This window comes from Chaetodon trifascialis, chromosome 24 (genome assembly GCF_039877785.1).
Source record: "Chaetodon trifascialis isolate fChaTrf1 chromosome 24, fChaTrf1.hap1, whole genome shotgun sequence".
NCBI classification, from domain to species: domain Eukaryota; kingdom Metazoa; phylum Chordata; class Actinopteri; order Chaetodontiformes; family Chaetodontidae; genus Chaetodon; species Chaetodon trifascialis.
The window spans coordinates 14,992,986-15,009,323 of NC_092079.1; the positions used below are offsets into that span (position 1 = coordinate 14,992,986).

A 16,338-nucleotide genomic window follows, 5' to 3' on the forward strand; every position below is an offset into this window, starting at 1 on the left:
CACTCAGGACAGACAAACTAAAGTCCTGCTGTCCAATGGACCTGAGCTCTACGTCCTGGACAACACGTCCTGCACTGCTGTGGTGAGACAGTGAGAGAGACAGACGCTGATTCTGAAAAGGGTGACAGATTGTATAAGTTCAGCCTTCGGTGGACAATGTCTCTGCTTGTGTTTGGCAGAGCTGTCTCTTCCCTCCGTGTGATCACTGAAATCTGTGTGAAGTAGTTTCCAAACAGCAGGACTTTGTTACGTTCAGGTCCGCAGGTGCTCCTTCGCTCTCACCTTCATCCGTCTTCCTCTTACAGCTAATGTTAGTTTTATAGGGACAAATTTAAAGTGGACGACAGACGGAGAGACAATAAATACAGAAGAATCCTGGAAAAATGGAAGTTTGTCGAGTGTGCGGTCTTTCGTGAGTGTCCTGGAAAGTTCAGAAGTGATATTTATACACAACTTTTTCCAAAAAAGACAATCGGTGTACTGTCCTCGGTGTCCTCCAGGTTTCAGTCCGCAGGCCAGGAGTGTCGTCACATGTCTGTGCCTTCCAGTTATAACAAACAGGCAGACAGACAGGTGACCTCACCTGCCCGTCTTTCTGCCTGTCTGTCTTCAGTGTCCTCCGGGCTTCAGTCCTCAGGCTGGCAGTATCGTCCACATGTGTGTGTCTTTCAGCTATAAATACCTGGCTCTCTTCACTGACACTGGGCACCTTTGGACAGGGTCCTCCCACCTCCAGGTGAGCTCTCCTCTGTCCAATCAGCTGTTTGATATAACCTGAGAGGGCGGGGTCTGTGTGGATGGTTGACAGGTGATTCTGTGTCTGCAGGACAAACTGAGTGAAGTTGACACCAAAAAGTCGACACCTCCCAAACAGATGGTCTGGTATGCACACCTGTCCACCTGTATGTCTCCCCATTTTACCTGTCTGTCTGTTCTTTCCCGGTGTACCTGTCTGTGTTTGCCTGGTTTTTGCCTGTCCCTGTATTTATCTGTCTACCTGTTTGTCTCCCTGTATGCATGTCTCTCTCTCTGTTTACCCCTTTGTCCACCTGTTTACCTGTCTGTCCGCTTAGTGACATCTTTGTCTGTCCCAGTTTTCCCACCCCTCTGTTGACATTTCTCTCTCTGCTTATTTCCATGTCTGCTTAGATGCTCATCTGTCTGTCCAATTGCTGTTGACCTGTCTGTCCCCTCCTGTGTCCACTTATTTACCAGTCTGTTTGCCTGTTTGTCTGTTTACAGCTTTATTTATCTACCTCTCTTTCTTTTTACCTGTCTCTCAGTCTGTTTATCTGTCTCTCTGTAAGGTTACCTTTCTGTCCATTGACCTATCCCACCTTCTTTACCTGTCCAGGTGTCGCAGACCAAAAAGTCAGCAGCCATCTGTGGTGTTGATGTGGGACAGACTACTTATGGTGGCTGGAGTCTGTAATGACACCATCCAGTATCCTTGGAACCAGTTCAGACTGGTGCTCCAGTTGCTGGTGAAGGTGCTCCTGACATTAATGTTATTAAGGTGCTTCTGGAGATTGCTAAGTTTATTGTGGGGCTCATTATGGTTCCTGTGCTGTCTGTTTAAGTTCTTCAGGGCCCTTTTAAAGTTCTCCTGAAACTGGTCAGTGTTCCTGTGGGGCTTGTTAAAGTTCACGTTGGAATCATTAAGTCTTCTTGTGGATTGTTAAAGTTATCCTGGGGCTTGTCAAGGTTTTCCTGTTGCTTGTTAAGGTGGTCCTGAAACTGGTTAAACTTGTCAAGGTGCTTCAAGGTTTACGTTCTCCTGGGGCTGTTGAGGTTATCCTGGAGATTATTGAGGTGCTCTTCGCCATGATTGTTTAAAGAAACCGCTTCAGTTGTTTCAGGTGACCTCTTTGGAGTCATTCTCTACTCGGGTGATGTTTCACCCCATTTGACCCTTGACCCTTGGCCTCAGGTTCCCCATTGAAGATCAGTGTGTTTTAGTTGGAGAGCTAGATGGAGTTCGGATTATCAGCTCAACCAATCAGGAGCTGCTTCAGGAGGTTCCTCTCGTCTGTCAGGATATCTTCAAGATCGCTTCCATGGCTCCAGGAGCTCTGCTGCTGGAGGCCCACAGGGAGTACGAGGTAAGAACCCGTCTGTCTGTCTGTCTGTCTGTCTGTCTGTCTGTCTGTCTGTCTGTCTGTCTGTCTGTCTGGCGACCTCTCTGTGTGAAGCCTTGTCTGCCTGACTACATAATAATGTGTGCTCATAAAGGTCTCGCATTCTCTGATACAAGTGGAAGATTTGAATTATTGGTCACTTAACAGCTGATTTCTGTTCCTGTGTTTGTGTAGAAGTCGAGTCAAAAGGCTGATGAGTACCTGAGGGAGATCAAGGAGCAAAGCATGCTGGGAGAAGCTGTCAGACAGTGTGTGGAGGCAGCAGGACATGAATATGACACGAACACCCAGAAATCCCTGCTGAGGGTGAGAACACCGAAGGCACACTTTGTCCTGTGTCAGTGTCCTGTGTCAGTGTCCTGTGTCAGTGTCCTGTGTCAGTGTTCTGTGTCAGTGTTCTGTGTCAGTGTTCTGTGTCAGTGTCCTGTGTCAGTGTCCTGTGTCAGTGTTCTGTGTCAGTGTCCTGTGTCAGTGTCCTGTGTCAGTGTCCTGTGTCAGTGTCCTGTGTCAGTGTTCTGTGTCAGTGTTCTGTGTCAGTGTCCTGTGTCAGTGTCCTGTGTCAGTGTTCTGTGGTCTAAGGGGTCTGTGTCAGTGTTCTGTGTCAGTGTCCTGTGTCAGTGTCCTGTGTCAGTGTTCTGTGGTCTAAGGGGTCTGTGTCAGTGTCCTGTGTCAGTGTCCTGTGTCAGTGTTCTGTGTCAGTGTCCTGTGTCAGTGTTCTGTGGTCTAAGGGGTCTGTGTCAGTGTCCTGTGTCAGTGTTCTGTGGTCTAAGGGGTCTGGGTCAGTGTCCTGTGTCAGTGTCCTGTGTCAGTGTTCTGTGGTCTAAGGGGTCTGGGTCAGTGTCCTGTGTCAGTGTCCTGTGTCAGTGTTCTGTGGTCTAAGGGGTCTGTGTCAGTGTCCTGTGTCAGTGTCCTGTGTCAGTGTTCTGTGGTCTAAGGGGTCTGTGTCAGTGTCCTGTGTCAGTGTCCTGTGTCAGTGTTCTGTGTCAGTGTCCTGTGTCAGTGTTCTGTGGTCTAAGGGGTCTGTGTCAGTGTCCTGTGTCAGTGTTCTGTGTCAGTGTTCTGTGGTCTAAGGGGTCTGGGTCAGTGTCCTGTGTCAGTGTTCTGTGGTCTAAGGGGTCTGGGTCAGTGTCCTGTGTCAGTGTTCTGTGGTCTAAGGGGTCTGTGTCAGTGTCCTGTGTCAGTGTCCTGTGTCAGTGTTCTGTGTCAGTGTCCTGTGTCAGTGTCCTGTGTCAGTGTTCTGTGGTCTAAGGGGTCTGTGTCAGTGTCCTGTGTCAGTGTTCTGTGGTCTAAGGGGTCTGTGTCAGTGTCCTGTGTCAGTGTCCTGTGTCAGTGTTCTGTGTCAGTGTCCTGTGTCAGTGTCCTGTGTCAGTGTCCTGTGTCAGTGTTCTGTGGTCTAAGGGGTCTGGGTCAGTGTCCTGTGTCAGTGTCCTGGGTCAGTGTCCTGGGTCAGTGTCCTGTGTCAGTGTCCTGTGTCAGTGTTCTGTGGTGTAACGTTGTGTTTTGTCCACCAGGCGGCGTCGTTCGGGAAGTGTTTTCTGACTGACTTCAGTCCGGATCCGTTTGTGTCGACCTGCAGAGAACTCAGAGTCCTGAACGCCGTCAGAGAGAGCAGCGTAGGCCTGCCACTGACACACACTCAGTATCCTCACAGACCGGTGCAACATGGGTAATGTAGTGTACGGCCATCTTTTGTCCAACAGTCACTTTGTAATCTTTAATGAGCAGCAACTGTGATATGGTCATTTGATGTTTGACCCTCCACCACTCAGATCAGTCTTCAGTTTTACTCTGTTACCATGGTGATCAGCTCCTTGACATCTGACCTCAGATTCAAACAGATGACTCTGCAGGTGCTTATCGACAGGTGAGCCTCTTTCATCAGACTCTTTGTACCTGTCTGTGCCTGTCTGTCTCTCATCTGTCTGTCTCCTCTGTGCCTGTCTGTCTCTCAGGTTGGTGTATCGACAGTTTTATCCCTTAGCCATAGAAATCTGTCGTTACCTGAAGATTCCAGACTATCAGGGAGTCAGCAGAGTCCTCAAACACTGGGCTTCATGCAAGGTAACCTGTGTGACCTGACTCACCTTATTTCCTGGCAGAACTCACTTGTCTAACCTGTGTTGTGGTGTCCAGGTGCAGCAGAAGGACCTATCAGACGAGGCCATAGCGAGAGCGGTGTGTGTCAAGGTGGGAGACTCACCTGGTGTTTCTTACTCGCACATCGCAGCTAAAGCTTATGAGTGTGGACGCACTGAGCTCGCCATCAAGGTAACTCCATGTTGACATGATAGCTCAATACTTCTCTAATTTTTTATATATATGTGTGTATATATTGGCCCTGCAATCGGCTGGCGACCGGTTCAGGGTGGACCCCGCCTCTCGCCCATTGTAGCTGGGATAGGCTCCAGCCCCCCCGCAACCCCGAAAGGGATAGGCGGTATAGATAATGGATGGATGGATGGATGGATGTGTATATATACGCACTTCAAATGGTAGAAAAAAGACACCACAGAGCTTCCCTGAGAATCATCCTGTTTTTAAGTTTCCTTCAATATCACAGTGACCAGTGATGCTGTCTGTACATCCACGAGTATGCTGCTAACGGAAGCTGCTAGCAGCAACTTTAACAGAAGCCGCTAACAGCAGCTGCTAACAGCAGCTGTTAGTAGTGCTAGCTTCAGTTTTGGTCTTGTTTTTAAGTTTTAAAATGTCTTTTAAGACATCGCCTCTTTGGAATGAGGCGCTTCATACTTGATGGTCACTTTTCTGCGGTTGTGTTTTGCTGTGTTGACGGTCGAACATGCGGATCATGTGAGCTGCTGCTGCCGTGTCATTGGACAAACGTTTTGTTATTTGAATCTTGTATTTTTCTAGTTGTTGGATTTTGAGGCTCGGTCTGGAGAACAGGTTCCTCTGCTGCTGAAGATGAAGAGGAGTCAGTTGGCTCTCAGTAAAGCTGTGGAGAGTGGAGACACTGACCTGGGTGAGTCTGTTAGCCACACCCACCACCTGTCTGTCAGGTTGATGATGTCACTCTGACTGTTTCTTGTGTTTTCAGTTTATACGGTCGTGACGTACCTGAAGAACGAGATGAACCGAGGAGATTTCTTCATGACGCTGAGGAACCAACCGGTCGCACTCAGCCTCTACAGACAGGTACTCATCGTCACCCTCTTCATGATAACCCCTCCTCCTCCTCCTCAGTCTCTGCAGACAGGTACTCTTCATCGTCATTGTCATCTTAATCTGATTTACTGATAATCTGATAATGATATCTGTATTCATGGTGTGAATAAAACAAGAGCCAGACTGAAGCAGAAATAATCCAGACGTGTTGAAATCCACCAGAAATATGATGAGAGGGTGACAAATGATGAAAAGGGAGATACAATAATAAAAAGCAATCAGATAATCTCAGTAAGTCTGAGGTAAACATGGTCATGGACTGAAGACCTGAACCGATGTGGTCTCTCCTGGGTTTGAGTTGGAGTGATATCACAGATCAGATTGACGCTTAATCAGTTTCCTCTTTTACTGCGACAAAACCTGGTTGATTCATCTGTAGTTTGTTAATCTGTGTGTTATTAATCTGTAGTTTATTAGTCTGTAGTTTGTTAATCTGTGTGTTATTAATCTGTAGTTTATTAGTCTGTAGTTTGTTAATCTGTGTGTCATTAATCTGTAGTTTATTAGTCTCTGTGTTATTAGTCTGTAGCATATTAGTCTGTAGTTTTTTAGTCTGTGTGTTATTAATCTGTAGTTTATTCATCTGCAGTTTGTTAATTTGTGTGTTATTAATCTGTATTTTATTAGTCTGTAGTTTGTCAATCTGTGTGTTATTAATCTGTAGTTTTTTTAGTTTGTCAATCTGTGTATTAATAATTGTAGTTTATTAGTCTGTAGTTTGTTAATCTGTGTATTAATCTGTAGTTCATTAGTCTGTAGTTTGTCGATCTGTGTATTAATAATTGTAGTTTATTAGTCTGTAGTTTGTTAATCTGTGTATTAATCTGTAATTCATTAGTCTGTAGTTTGTCGATCTGTGTATTAATAATTGTAGTTTATTAGTCTGTAGTTTGTTAATCTGTGTATTAATCTGTAGTTCATTAGTCTGTAGTTTGTTAATCTGTGTGTTATTAATCTGTAGTTTATTCGTCTCGAGTTTGTTTCTCGGTATTAATCTCTGTGCTGTCAGTTCTGTAAACTGCAGGAACAGGAAACCCTGAAGGATCTTTATAACCAGGACGATGATCACCAGGAACTCGCCAACTACTACGTGACTGCCAGTTACAGAGAAAAGGTATCGAACACTCTTTGCTTCAGACACAGAAATGTACAAACGGTACCCGTCTGTTTTTTGAACGTTTGGTTTGGGACCAACACAGGAGCAAGAATGTGCTGTCTGTCTGTCTGTCTGTCTGTCTGTGTCTCTGTCTCCATCTGTCTGTCTGTCTGTCTGTCTGTCTGTCTGTCTGTCTGTCTGTCTGTCTGTCTGTCTGTCTGTCTGTGTCTCTGTCTGTGTCTCTGTCTGTCTGTCTGTCTGTCTGTGTCTCTGTCTGTGTCTCTGTCTGTCTGTCTGTCTGTCTGTGTCTCTGTCTGTCTGTCTGTCTGTCTGTCTGTCTGTCTGTCTGTGTCTCTGTCCGTCTGTCTGTCTGTCTGTCTGTCTGTCTGTCTGTCTGTCTGTCTGTCTGTCTGTGTCTCTGTCTCTGTCTGTCTGTCTGTCTGTCTGTGTCTCTGTCTGTCTGTCTGTCTGTCTGTCTGTCTGTCTGTCTGTCTGTCTGTCTGTCTGTCTGTGTCTCTGTCTGTGTCTCTGTCTGTCTGTCTGTCTGTCTGTCTGTCTGTCTGTCTGACTGTCTGTCTGTCTGTGTCTCTGTCTGTCTGTCTGTCTGTCTGTCTGTCTGTCTGTCTGTCTGTCTGTCTGTCTGTCTGTCTCTCTCTGTCTGTCTGTCTGTCTGTCTGACTGTCTGTCTGTCTGTGTCTCTGTCTGTCTGTCTGTCTGTCTGTCTGTCTGTCTGTCTGTCTGTCTCTCTCTGTCTGTCTGACTGTCTGTCTGTCTGTGTCTCTGACTGTCTGTCTGTCTGACTGTCTGTGTCTGACTGACTGTCTGTCTGTCTGTCTGACTGACTGTCTGTCTGTCTGTCTGTCTGTCTGTCTGTCTGTCTGTCTGTCTGTCTGTCTGTCTGTCTCTGTCTGACTGACTGTCTGTCTGTCTCTGTCCAGAGGTTAGAGAGCCGTCTGTCTGTCCTGCAGAGTGCTGTTGATGAATACAACAAGGCGAAGAATGAGTTTGCTGCGAAGGTAAAACTCTGTCACACGTTGTTGTTTTATTGTACGATTGTCTAAAAAATAAATATGGAACACATTAAATAAAGTCTGAGATGCTGATCTTCAGACATGTATTACAACCCAGACCTCCACACTAACCCTGAACCCCCGACTGCTGGTTCAGACCTGGAGTTCTGGTTCTGACATGTATACAGACCAGCGATGGCTGCACTTGAATGAGGGCCTTCATGAACCTGCAGGGGCCTCAGAGTTCTGGATCAGAGGGTCTCAGGTTATGTTCCAGATTCAGTCCCTGGTCTGGAGGACAGAATAACTACAGACTGAGACCAGAATCAGTCATGTAACAAAGATTCACTTCAATTACTCTCTGAATGCAGCATGCAGTGTTGAACATGATTGTTTGAATAAGCTGTTTGATTAAGTCTTATCTTATCTTATCTTATCTTATGTTTGAGAATGGCTGCTCACTGACAACTGTTTGCTCTGGATTCACACCGACGCTTCCTGTCGACTCAGCGAGGACAGAAGTGCAGAATAAACTCTTGAAATCACCTCCAATATGCTTTTAGACTGAAAGTAAAGTGTCTGTTTCCATTCATCAGTCACCTGAGCTCACCTGATCAGACAGGTAGTCGGCAGGTGGCTCTGCTGCTCAGAATCTCCTCGTCTTCGATTAAACCTCCATTATTCAGAGATTAATGGAAATATTTTGTCTTCAGGCCACAGAGGACGAGATGCGGCTCCTTCGTTTCCAACGAAAACTGGATGACGAGAAAGGGGCGGGGCTACTGGGGCTGTCCCTGCAGGTAGGTAAAGGGGTGGGGCTCGGGACCTGTTTGCTACTTTCACAGCAGACCTCACAAGAGGGACGAACCAAGTGCGGGTGGGAGTTGTGGACCGGGAGGAGATCCAGACCTGAGACCTGCAGGGACTCCGAATCCGCTGCAAGAAGAGTCTTTGTCGTATTTCTTTGTGTTTTTGGCTCTTTGGATTGAAGACTTGCTTCGTGGTACACCTGTGCTCTGTGATTAAAGTGAATCTGAGACAACGACGGAGAACACATCCTCGTTTCCCTCAGCAGTGAAGTAATGGTGGTCATCATAGTGGTAGAACATAGAGTACTTGTACTTGTATGTGTGTATTTTATGTGAAGAGAACCCTTCAGGCCCCAGAGTGAATTAAAGCTCCATAATTAACCACCTTACAGGTGACACAAACCCTTTCCTGAACGCTGAGACCAGGATGTAACCACGGCCGGCCTTGTGATGTCACTTCCTGTATGTCCTTTTTCTGCAGGCGACGATGGAGGCTCTGCTGGCTTTAGGACTCCACAAACAAGCAGAACAGCTTTACAGAGACTTCAGAGTTCCTGACAAAAGGTGAGACGTTCACGAGCTGATGTCACTGCTGGCTCTCCTGTGATTGGCTGAATACAGGACTCTCAGGTAACAGTCTGAAGGTGGTTTCCCAGCGGTCTTCAGAGGTGTGCGTGTTTGTTTGATTTTGTCATTCTTCATGCATCATGAATCCCAGAATTCATAATTTTGGAAATCATATTTTTTCCACTCGACTCCTCACGCTCCAAGTTTCAGCCGGAAGCTTCAGCTGAATCCAAACCGTCAAACTGTAAACGCGCTTTTGAATTTCTCGTATTTGTCGTTCAGCGTCTCATGAGCTCCGACGTTTTCCTTTGACGTCGCTCAGTGTTTCACGTCGTCGTGTGAGCGAAGACGCCGTCACTGTCGGCTTCCAGTGCTTTTGTTACTTCATCTCCAGCCAACTTTATCGACAACACTCAAACTGACACTTCAGCTCCTCACAGTTCACGAGAACTCTTCCTTTCACGTCCTTCCACCTGTCTGTCTACCTGTCTCCGTCTCACCTGGCTGTCTCTCTACCTGTCCACCTGTGCAGGTATTGGTGGTTGAAACTGAAGTCTCTGGCAGAGAAGGAGGAGTGGGAGGAGCTAGAGAAGTTCTCAAAGAGCAAGAAGTCTCCTATTGGCTACCTGGTAAGAACAAGCCGTTTTAAATAAAGATTATACAAGTTTTCTTATGAACACCGTCAACTCCTTCATTTTAAATCAAGAACTACATTTCCCATGATTAGCTTAGCATAGCTTAGCATTGTCTCTTCTTCAGGCGTTTGTTGAAGTTTGTATGAAGAGTAACAACAAGTACGAGGCCAAGAAGTACGTTTCCAAGGTGACACCTGAGCAGAAGGTCAAAGCTCACCTTGCTGTCAGGTAAGCCTCGGAACACCTGTGATATCATCAGACAGGTGAGACCTGACCACCCAGGTAACTCTTGATTCTTTTTTACCCGCCAGCGATCTTGAGGGGGCGGCGGATGCTGCGATCGAACGCAAGAATGAATCAGAGATGGCGGCGGTTCTCTCCAGATGCTCCGCCTCTGACCGCTTGTTGATTGACAGATTGAACCGAGCCAGAGCCTCCGCTGCCAAAAAGTGATCCATCATTAGAATGCATGTACAGAGACGGAAGAGGGTCAACTGCCAAAAAGTGATCCATCATTCAGAGTGAATCAATAGAGACATCAGCAGCTCTGCTGCCAAAAAGTGATCCATCATTAGAATGCATGGACAGAGACAGAAGAGGGTCGACTGCCAAAAAGTGATCCTCAGTGTCGACAGAGCAGGCGTTACCATAGCAACCAGCCTGGAGTATTTCTCTTCTTTGTGCGCTTCAACATCAGCACGAACACAGCTGGTGATATTATTGATCTGCAGTAATAAATAATGTATTGATTGATTATTGATGAGCCAGCTGATGCAAGTTGTTAAATATTTCTTCTTCTGTGGTTTTGTGTGAACTTGAATAAAAACCCTCCAGTCCTTCAGTAACTGGACCAGACACAGAATAATTAATTGGCTGATCGTGAATAAATTCATAGTGTTGCTTTCATTAAGTAATAAATGCGTTTTTTATGTTTTAATCGGGAACGTAACTCTCATAATCTATCATGATTCTTTTCTTGTCATCAAACTCTTTTTGTGCTGTATAAAGCTAATCAATAAGTGTCGGCTGTTGATCAGATCTGTGTCTTGGATTTTGCTGAGTCTGGTCTGGTGCGTTTCGTCGGAGTCGGCCGGTTCTCGGGTTGGAGGGGCGGAGCTTTCAGGTCGTCAGCTGGAGCAAAGAAACCTCATGAAACTTGTTGGATTGTTTTGAAAGTACTACAGCACAAATACTTCACAGTGGAGTACTGCAGGCTGCAAGTTACTGCAGGTACGTTTTCAATGTGTTTCCTCCGAATGTGTAAAACGTGTTTACATGACGTAGGCCACAGGTTGTACTGCACGTGCCTTCTGTAAGTACACGGTTTAAAGAATCTGAAGTCCAGCAGGGGCTTTAAAAACCAGACTCCATCCAAACATCAGTCCGTTTACAGTGCACAGGGTTTATGAAAGCTGGCAAAGTTTGAAATGATTTTCGAATCGACTGAATCTTAATATCGACGTTCGTCAACGCACCAAACTGCATTTAAATCCGTTCAACAGTGACGTCGCAACAGCGATGAGTTCCTAAAATGTTCATTCAAATCAACTTCTGTCATGTGATTTGTGAGCCGATTGAAGGACGAAGGCACAGAAATTCACCCAGCTTCTGCCACTGGAGTGAGGGAGGTCTGAAGTGTCGAGCAACGACAGTGCTGAATCAGCACTTTAGTTACACAGTAACTGACCTCGTTTAGTTAATAAACAGTGAACAGAGGAATCTGGCAGTACTGCAGTATCATTACATACTAATTAAATAAGTATTACAGGCAGTTTTTTATTCGCTCAGTACTCTGTAAGACATATAGCAGTATAATATGCAGTACTCATGTTCTGTGCATGCATTATTATGATGAGCAGATTATATATTGTGTGATTATGTAGTACTATGAAATGCAGTAGTATAACATGTAACAGTACTTCAGCCATTACCACAAAACGCCAGTCCTCAGTAAGTAAATAATAAAAACAATCGTTTCTACTCAAACAGCAGTTTTCTGTGGTGTCTCTGCGTTCATGCGTTCATCTCTTTCATCCAGTCATGTGTTCACAAAGTGGTGAACAGGGCTGTCAAGACATGGATGCACAATCCCGCTGCAACACGATTTTATCAAGTACAATAATCCAGCATGATCACAGTCTCAGCTCCGACTCTTTGCTCTTTCTCGAGCTTTACATCAGTCAGCTCAGTCTCTTTATTTTTGGCATCTTGACATCTTAAAGAAGTTGGTTAGGACACTTTTTATATACGTTCATTTTCATTACAACCACACACAACACATAACTAACAAAGAGGCGGACTCGCCTGCACACACTCATCGTCACCGTCACTGTCTTTGTCTTCTTGGCCGCAAACTCAGCAACAAGATCTTTATAATCCAGTTTGGATGCAACGTCCTTTTCAACTGATGGCAGGACACGTCCACACGGTCTGTCTGTGACGTGGAGGTGTGCAAATAGTTTTTAATTAGTTTCAACTTTGAAAAGCTTCGTCCGTCCGATGCCACTGTTACTGGAACAGTCAGCAGGATCCTGAGCGTCTCACAGTGACAGAAAGCTTCAATCGCTTTGAGGTATCGAAGTGTTGTGAGTGCTCTAGTTGTTCGCTCTGGGATTGTTACTCAGATTTGGACGTGCTCAGGACATCACTGTCTTTGCAAGTCAGTCTCCTCCATTTCACGCAGTTTGGTCAGATCAAAAAGAAATCCAAACACGTTGCCAAAATCCTGCATTTGTTTAAAACATGTATGGCGAGCAGTGAGGGTCAGGTCCGTTATCACATCCTAATGACACAGCGATGATGCCAAGCGCGCTTAATTTCTTGGATTTGTTTTTTATTCATTTGTTTGTTTTTAATGTGACCTGGACAGAGACAGACAAAATCATATAGAAGTAATGTATTTATTAAAAAATAAATAAATATAAATAAATAAAAAAAACAATAGGATTGCAGGCGTGAGGCCCCCTCGTGGCGTGAGGCCCTGTGCGATTGCGCAGTTCGCACAGTCCATGCGATCGCTCTGGTGGTGAACCTCGCTCCATCCTTTCATACCCAATCATGATCCTCTCACCTGTTTACCTGTGGAGTGTTCCCCACCAGTCTTTTGTTGCTTCTGTCCCAACATGTCTGAAATGTCCAGACAAACAGGTGGTGATGTCATCTGCGAAGGTGGAGTGTGTGGTGAAGGTGAGCTCTCTGATTGGTGAAGGGCCAGTATGGGAGGAGTCAGAGCAGACGCTGTTGTTTGTCGACATCGCCGGGCAAAACATCCACCGCTGGAGTGCAGCGACCCATCAGATCCAGTCTGTGGAAACAGGTCAACCAATCAGCACACAGGAAACAGTTTGGTTCGGGAATCAGTCCTGGCTGTCTCTCACCTGTCTGTCTGTCTGTCCTCAGGTGACACAGTGGGCTTCGCAGTTCCTCGCAGGTCAGGTGGTTATGTTGCAGGTGTGGGTCGCAGCATCGTGGCTGTTGATTGGTTGACTCAGACGATGACATCATTGGCGGAGGTTGACGAGGATAAACCGAACAACCGACTCAATGACGGGAAGGTCGATCCTTTTGGACGCCTGCTGACAGGTGAGGCTGGTTACCTGTTTGCCAGTCTGTTGAGCTGTCTATCTGACGTAGTGTTGCCACGGTAACGGCGTGTGCTGTCTCAGGTACAATGGCGAAGGAGGTGAGACCTGCTGAGGTTCAGAGACAACAGGGGTCTTTGTTCTCTGTGACCTCTGACCTCACTGTGACCAAAGTCCTGAACCAGGTAATGTCAGCCGTCACCTGCCTGCCTGCCTGTCTGCCTGCCTGCCTGCCTGCCTGCCTGTCTGCCTGCCTGCCTGCCTGCCTGCCTGCCTGTCTGCCTGCCTGCCTGCCTGCCTGCCTGTCTGCCTGTCTGCCTGCCTGCCTGCCTGCCTGCCTGTCTGCCTGCCTGCCTGCCTGCCTGCCTGCCTGCCTGCCTGCCTGTCATGTGTCATGTATGTACCTGTCTCACTGTCAGGTGGACATATCCAATGGGTTGGATTGGTCTTTGGATCAGAGGACATTCTTCTACATTGACAGTCTGTCTCTGACTGTTGACGCCTTTGACTACGACTCAAACACAGGACACATTGGTAACTGCACTTACACTATATATGTATTTCTGTGTATTCATACCTCAGATTTATACTTCAGTACTCACAGATATACACATACATACAGTATATATTTATACACACACACATGCACTGAAGGAATTGGAGTGTGTGTGTTACCTAGATAACCGTCGTGTGGTGTATCGTATGGAGGAGGAGGAGGGTCTTCCAGACGGGATGACAGTCGATGCTGAAGGTCGTCTCTGGGTGGCCTGTTACAATGGAGGACGCGTCATCAGCATCGACCCTGTTACTGGTTAGTTAAACTGGTTATACTGGTCGTGCTGTTACAATGGAGGACGCGTCATCAACATCGACCCTGTTACTGGTTAGTTAAACTGGTTATACTGGTCGTGCTGTTACAATGGAGGACGCGTCATCAACATCGACCCTGTTACTGGTTAGTTAAACTGGTTATACTGGTCGTGCTGTTACAATGGAGGACGCGTCATCAACATCGACCCTGTTACTGGTTAGTTAAACTGGTTATACTGGTCGTGCTGTTACAATGGAGGACGCGTCATCAACATCGACCCTGTTACTGGTTAGTTAAACTGGTTATACTGGTCGTGCTGTTACAATGGAGGACGCGTCATCAACATCGACCCTGTTACTGGTTAGTTAAACTGGTTATACTGGTCTTGCTGTCACAATGGAGGACGCGTCATAAACATCGACCCTGTTACTGGTTAGTTAAACTGGTTATACTGGTCGTGCTGTCACAATGGAGGACGCGTCATCAACATCGACCCTGTTACTGGTTAGTTAAACTGGTTATACTGGTCGTGCTGTCACAATGGAGGACGCGTCATCAACATCGACCCTGTTACTGGTTAGTTAAACTGGTTATACTGGTCTTGCTGTCACAATGGAGGACGCGTCATCAACATCGACCCTGTTACTGGTTAGTTAAACTGGTTATACTGGTCGTGCTGTCACAGTGGAGGACGCGTCATCAACATCGACCCTGTTACTGATCCTGCTGCTCGTAACCCATTAGTGATGGTTCTACTGGTTCTACTGGTCGGGTTACAGAATGACTGGTTGTTTTGAACTGATGAAGATGACGATGAAGAACACCTGTTTAAACTAACCCACTGTTCTCTCAGGTGTGCGGCTGCAGACGATCTCTCTGCCGGTGACGAAGACCACCTCATGTTGTTTTGGAGGTCCGGACTACTCTGACCTCTATGTGACCTCAGCCAGTCTGGGCCTTGACCAATCAGAGAGGAGACACCAGCCGCTGGCTGGAGCAACCTTCAGGGTCAGACTTGGTCAACAACTCACCAGTTTGCATTTAATTTGCTGACTCATCTTTGGTCAGTGTCACACGATGCTAACTGTGTGTGTGTGTGTGTGTGTGTGTGTGTGTGTGTGTGTGTGTGTGTGTGTGTGTGTGTGTGTGTGTGTGTGTGTGTGTGTGTGTGTGTGTGTGTGTATGTATGTGTATGTGTGTGTGTGTGTGTGTGTGTGTGTGTGTGTGTGTGTGTGTGTGTGTGTGTGTGTGTGTGTGTGTGTGCGTGTGTGTGTGTGTGTGTGCGTGCGCGGGCGGTCCTGCAGGTGACAGGACTTGGGGTCAAAGGTCGTCCTTCAAACTCATTCTCTGGATGATCTTCAGGAGATGTAAACAGCCAATCACAGCACAGATCACCTGCAGGAAGGCTCATTAACATTTGATTGGTTAGCTGTTAGCTGTTAGCTGTTAGCTGCCTGCAATAGATAATAATTGAACTGGATCAATAATGTTATCTATAATGGCTTATTATAAGTTTTTAGCTTACAAAATGTTTAATTGTGATTTTATGTTGACTTTCAGAAAATAAATAAATGAATAGACTAGGAGCCAATCAGAAACAAGGAAACCGTTACACAGACATTCAGCAGCCAATCAGAGTCAATAAATTCTTGTACATTCTTCTATGTGACTTTGTATAATGTGAAAATAAAAAAGTGAGAGACATCGGTCCAGGTACTGTTAAAGACCTGCAGCTGAGCCCCTGAGGATTCTGAGTAATATAGTTCAACAGTTTGAATGTGACCAAACCTGAACAAACACAGCAGTGAGTGAACAGAACAGATGTTCTCTTTTTAAAAAATCCTATGAAATAAAAGCAAAGCATTAATCTTAAAATGTTGAAGAGAATGTTTTGTCTTTGTGCCTTTTGGACTTTTTCATGCAGCTGTATGATATAGTCACACTAAACGGAGGAAAACTGCCCAGATGGTACAAAAAGAAGCCCAAATTATTCCAAACTGCCCATTTAATTAAAATCACGACCGTTTTCACAGCTGACAGCTGGAATTAATAATGATAGCTGCAAGAGTCAGTTTCTGCATCCCGCTTTCCGCTGCTTCATTTTCATTTTGGATGAATCGTTTTCTGATCCACGTCGTGGAAAGGCTCAAAACAAGGGCTCAAAGGTGTTTGGATTTCACAGTTTGGATTACCTGAAACAAACTGTGCTTTTTGTCTTATTTGCAGTGATCATCACAGAACATACAGAGCTCCACCTCCACCTGGCTGGAGAAGAGAAAGTCCTGTTTCAGCATCTTGTGGCAAAGATTAGTATTACAACAGCAAACGCTTGATCCTGACAGAAAGAGTTTCACCTTTTCTTCCTTCGTAAAGTCGCAGCAGTGAAAACGCTTTTAATCAGATTTAGAAAAAGGATCATCAGAATCTCTTTGCTCGTGCCTCTCGGCCTTCTGCGCGTCAGTGATGGAGATTAAACATCGGAATGAATTCTTTTGCCTTTAGCAC

At 46.0% G+C, this 16,338-nt stretch overlaps 2 protein-coding genes across 6 annotated transcripts in view; both read left to right on the forward strand.

The window, feature by feature from the left end:
* The window catches only part of vps16 (VPS16 core subunit of CORVET and HOPS complexes), a 13,314-nt gene extending 2,955 nt beyond the window's left edge, over positions 1 to 10,359 (forward strand). The window contains exons 6-24 of the mRNA XM_070994165.1: positions 1 to 82; positions 614 to 736; positions 827 to 882; positions 1,355 to 1,444; positions 1,931 to 2,102; positions 2,313 to 2,444; positions 3,650 to 3,777; positions 3,967 to 4,002; positions 4,091 to 4,199; positions 4,272 to 4,406; positions 5,013 to 5,121; positions 5,197 to 5,294; positions 6,334 to 6,438; positions 7,359 to 7,436; positions 8,144 to 8,230; positions 8,721 to 8,803; positions 9,339 to 9,435; positions 9,566 to 9,669; positions 9,753 to 10,359. The exon at positions 1 to 82 is cut by the window's left edge and continues 34 nt beyond it. Of these exons, the coding sequence (XP_070850266.1) occupies positions 1 to 82; positions 614 to 736; positions 827 to 882; positions 1,355 to 1,444; positions 1,931 to 2,102; positions 2,313 to 2,444; positions 3,650 to 3,777; positions 3,967 to 4,002; positions 4,091 to 4,199; positions 4,272 to 4,406; positions 5,013 to 5,121; positions 5,197 to 5,294; positions 6,334 to 6,438; positions 7,359 to 7,436; positions 8,144 to 8,230; positions 8,721 to 8,803; positions 9,339 to 9,435; positions 9,566 to 9,669; positions 9,753 to 9,894 (1,966 nt within the window). The 3' untranslated portion in view covers positions 9,895 to 10,359. The remainder of the gene's footprint in view (positions 83 to 613; positions 737 to 826; positions 883 to 1,354; positions 1,445 to 1,930; positions 2,103 to 2,312; positions 2,445 to 3,649; positions 3,778 to 3,966; positions 4,003 to 4,090; positions 4,200 to 4,271; positions 4,407 to 5,012; positions 5,122 to 5,196; positions 5,295 to 6,333; positions 6,439 to 7,358; positions 7,437 to 8,143; positions 8,231 to 8,720; positions 8,804 to 9,338; positions 9,436 to 9,565; positions 9,670 to 9,752) is intronic.
* Positions 10,360 to 10,467: 108 nt separating this feature from the next.
* Positions 10,468 to 15,704, forward strand: rgn (regucalcin). Of its 5 annotated transcripts, none has more exons than XM_070994171.1 (8): positions 10,468 to 10,671; positions 12,581 to 12,757; positions 12,841 to 13,023; positions 13,107 to 13,207; positions 13,442 to 13,556; positions 13,702 to 13,833; positions 14,687 to 14,841; positions 15,138 to 15,704. In XM_070994171.1, exons 2-8 carry the CDS (start codon positions 12,595 to 12,597, stop codon positions 15,186 to 15,188), a joined length of 900 nt encoding a protein of 299 aa, XP_070850272.1. In that variant the 5' UTR covers positions 10,468 to 10,671; positions 12,581 to 12,594; the 3' UTR covers positions 15,189 to 15,704. The 5 variants fall into 5 exon arrangements, with proteins under 5 accessions (XP_070850272.1, XP_070850268.1, XP_070850270.1 ...); XM_070994170.1 differs by having other exon boundaries at positions 10,639 to 10,671; positions 12,589 to 12,757; XM_070994167.1 differs by having other exon boundaries at positions 10,552 to 10,671; positions 12,581 to 13,023.
* The last annotated feature ends 634 nt before the right edge of the window (positions 15,705 to 16,338 follow it).

Excerpts from the sequence above, each read along its gene's own strand:
- rgn (XM_070994167.1), top strand. The coding sequence starts at position 12,657 with ATGGGAGGAGTCAGAGCAGACGCTGTTGTTTGTCGACATCGCCGGGCA. Across the intron at positions 13,557-13,701 it reads CTCAAACACAGGACACATTG|ATAACCGTCGTGTGGTGTAT; the intron begins GTAACTGCACTT and ends TGTGTTACCTAG. Across the intron at positions 14,842-15,137 it reads TGGCTGGAGCAACCTTCAGG|GTGACAGGACTTGGGGTCAA; the intron begins GTCAGACTTGGT and ends GCGGTCCTGCAG.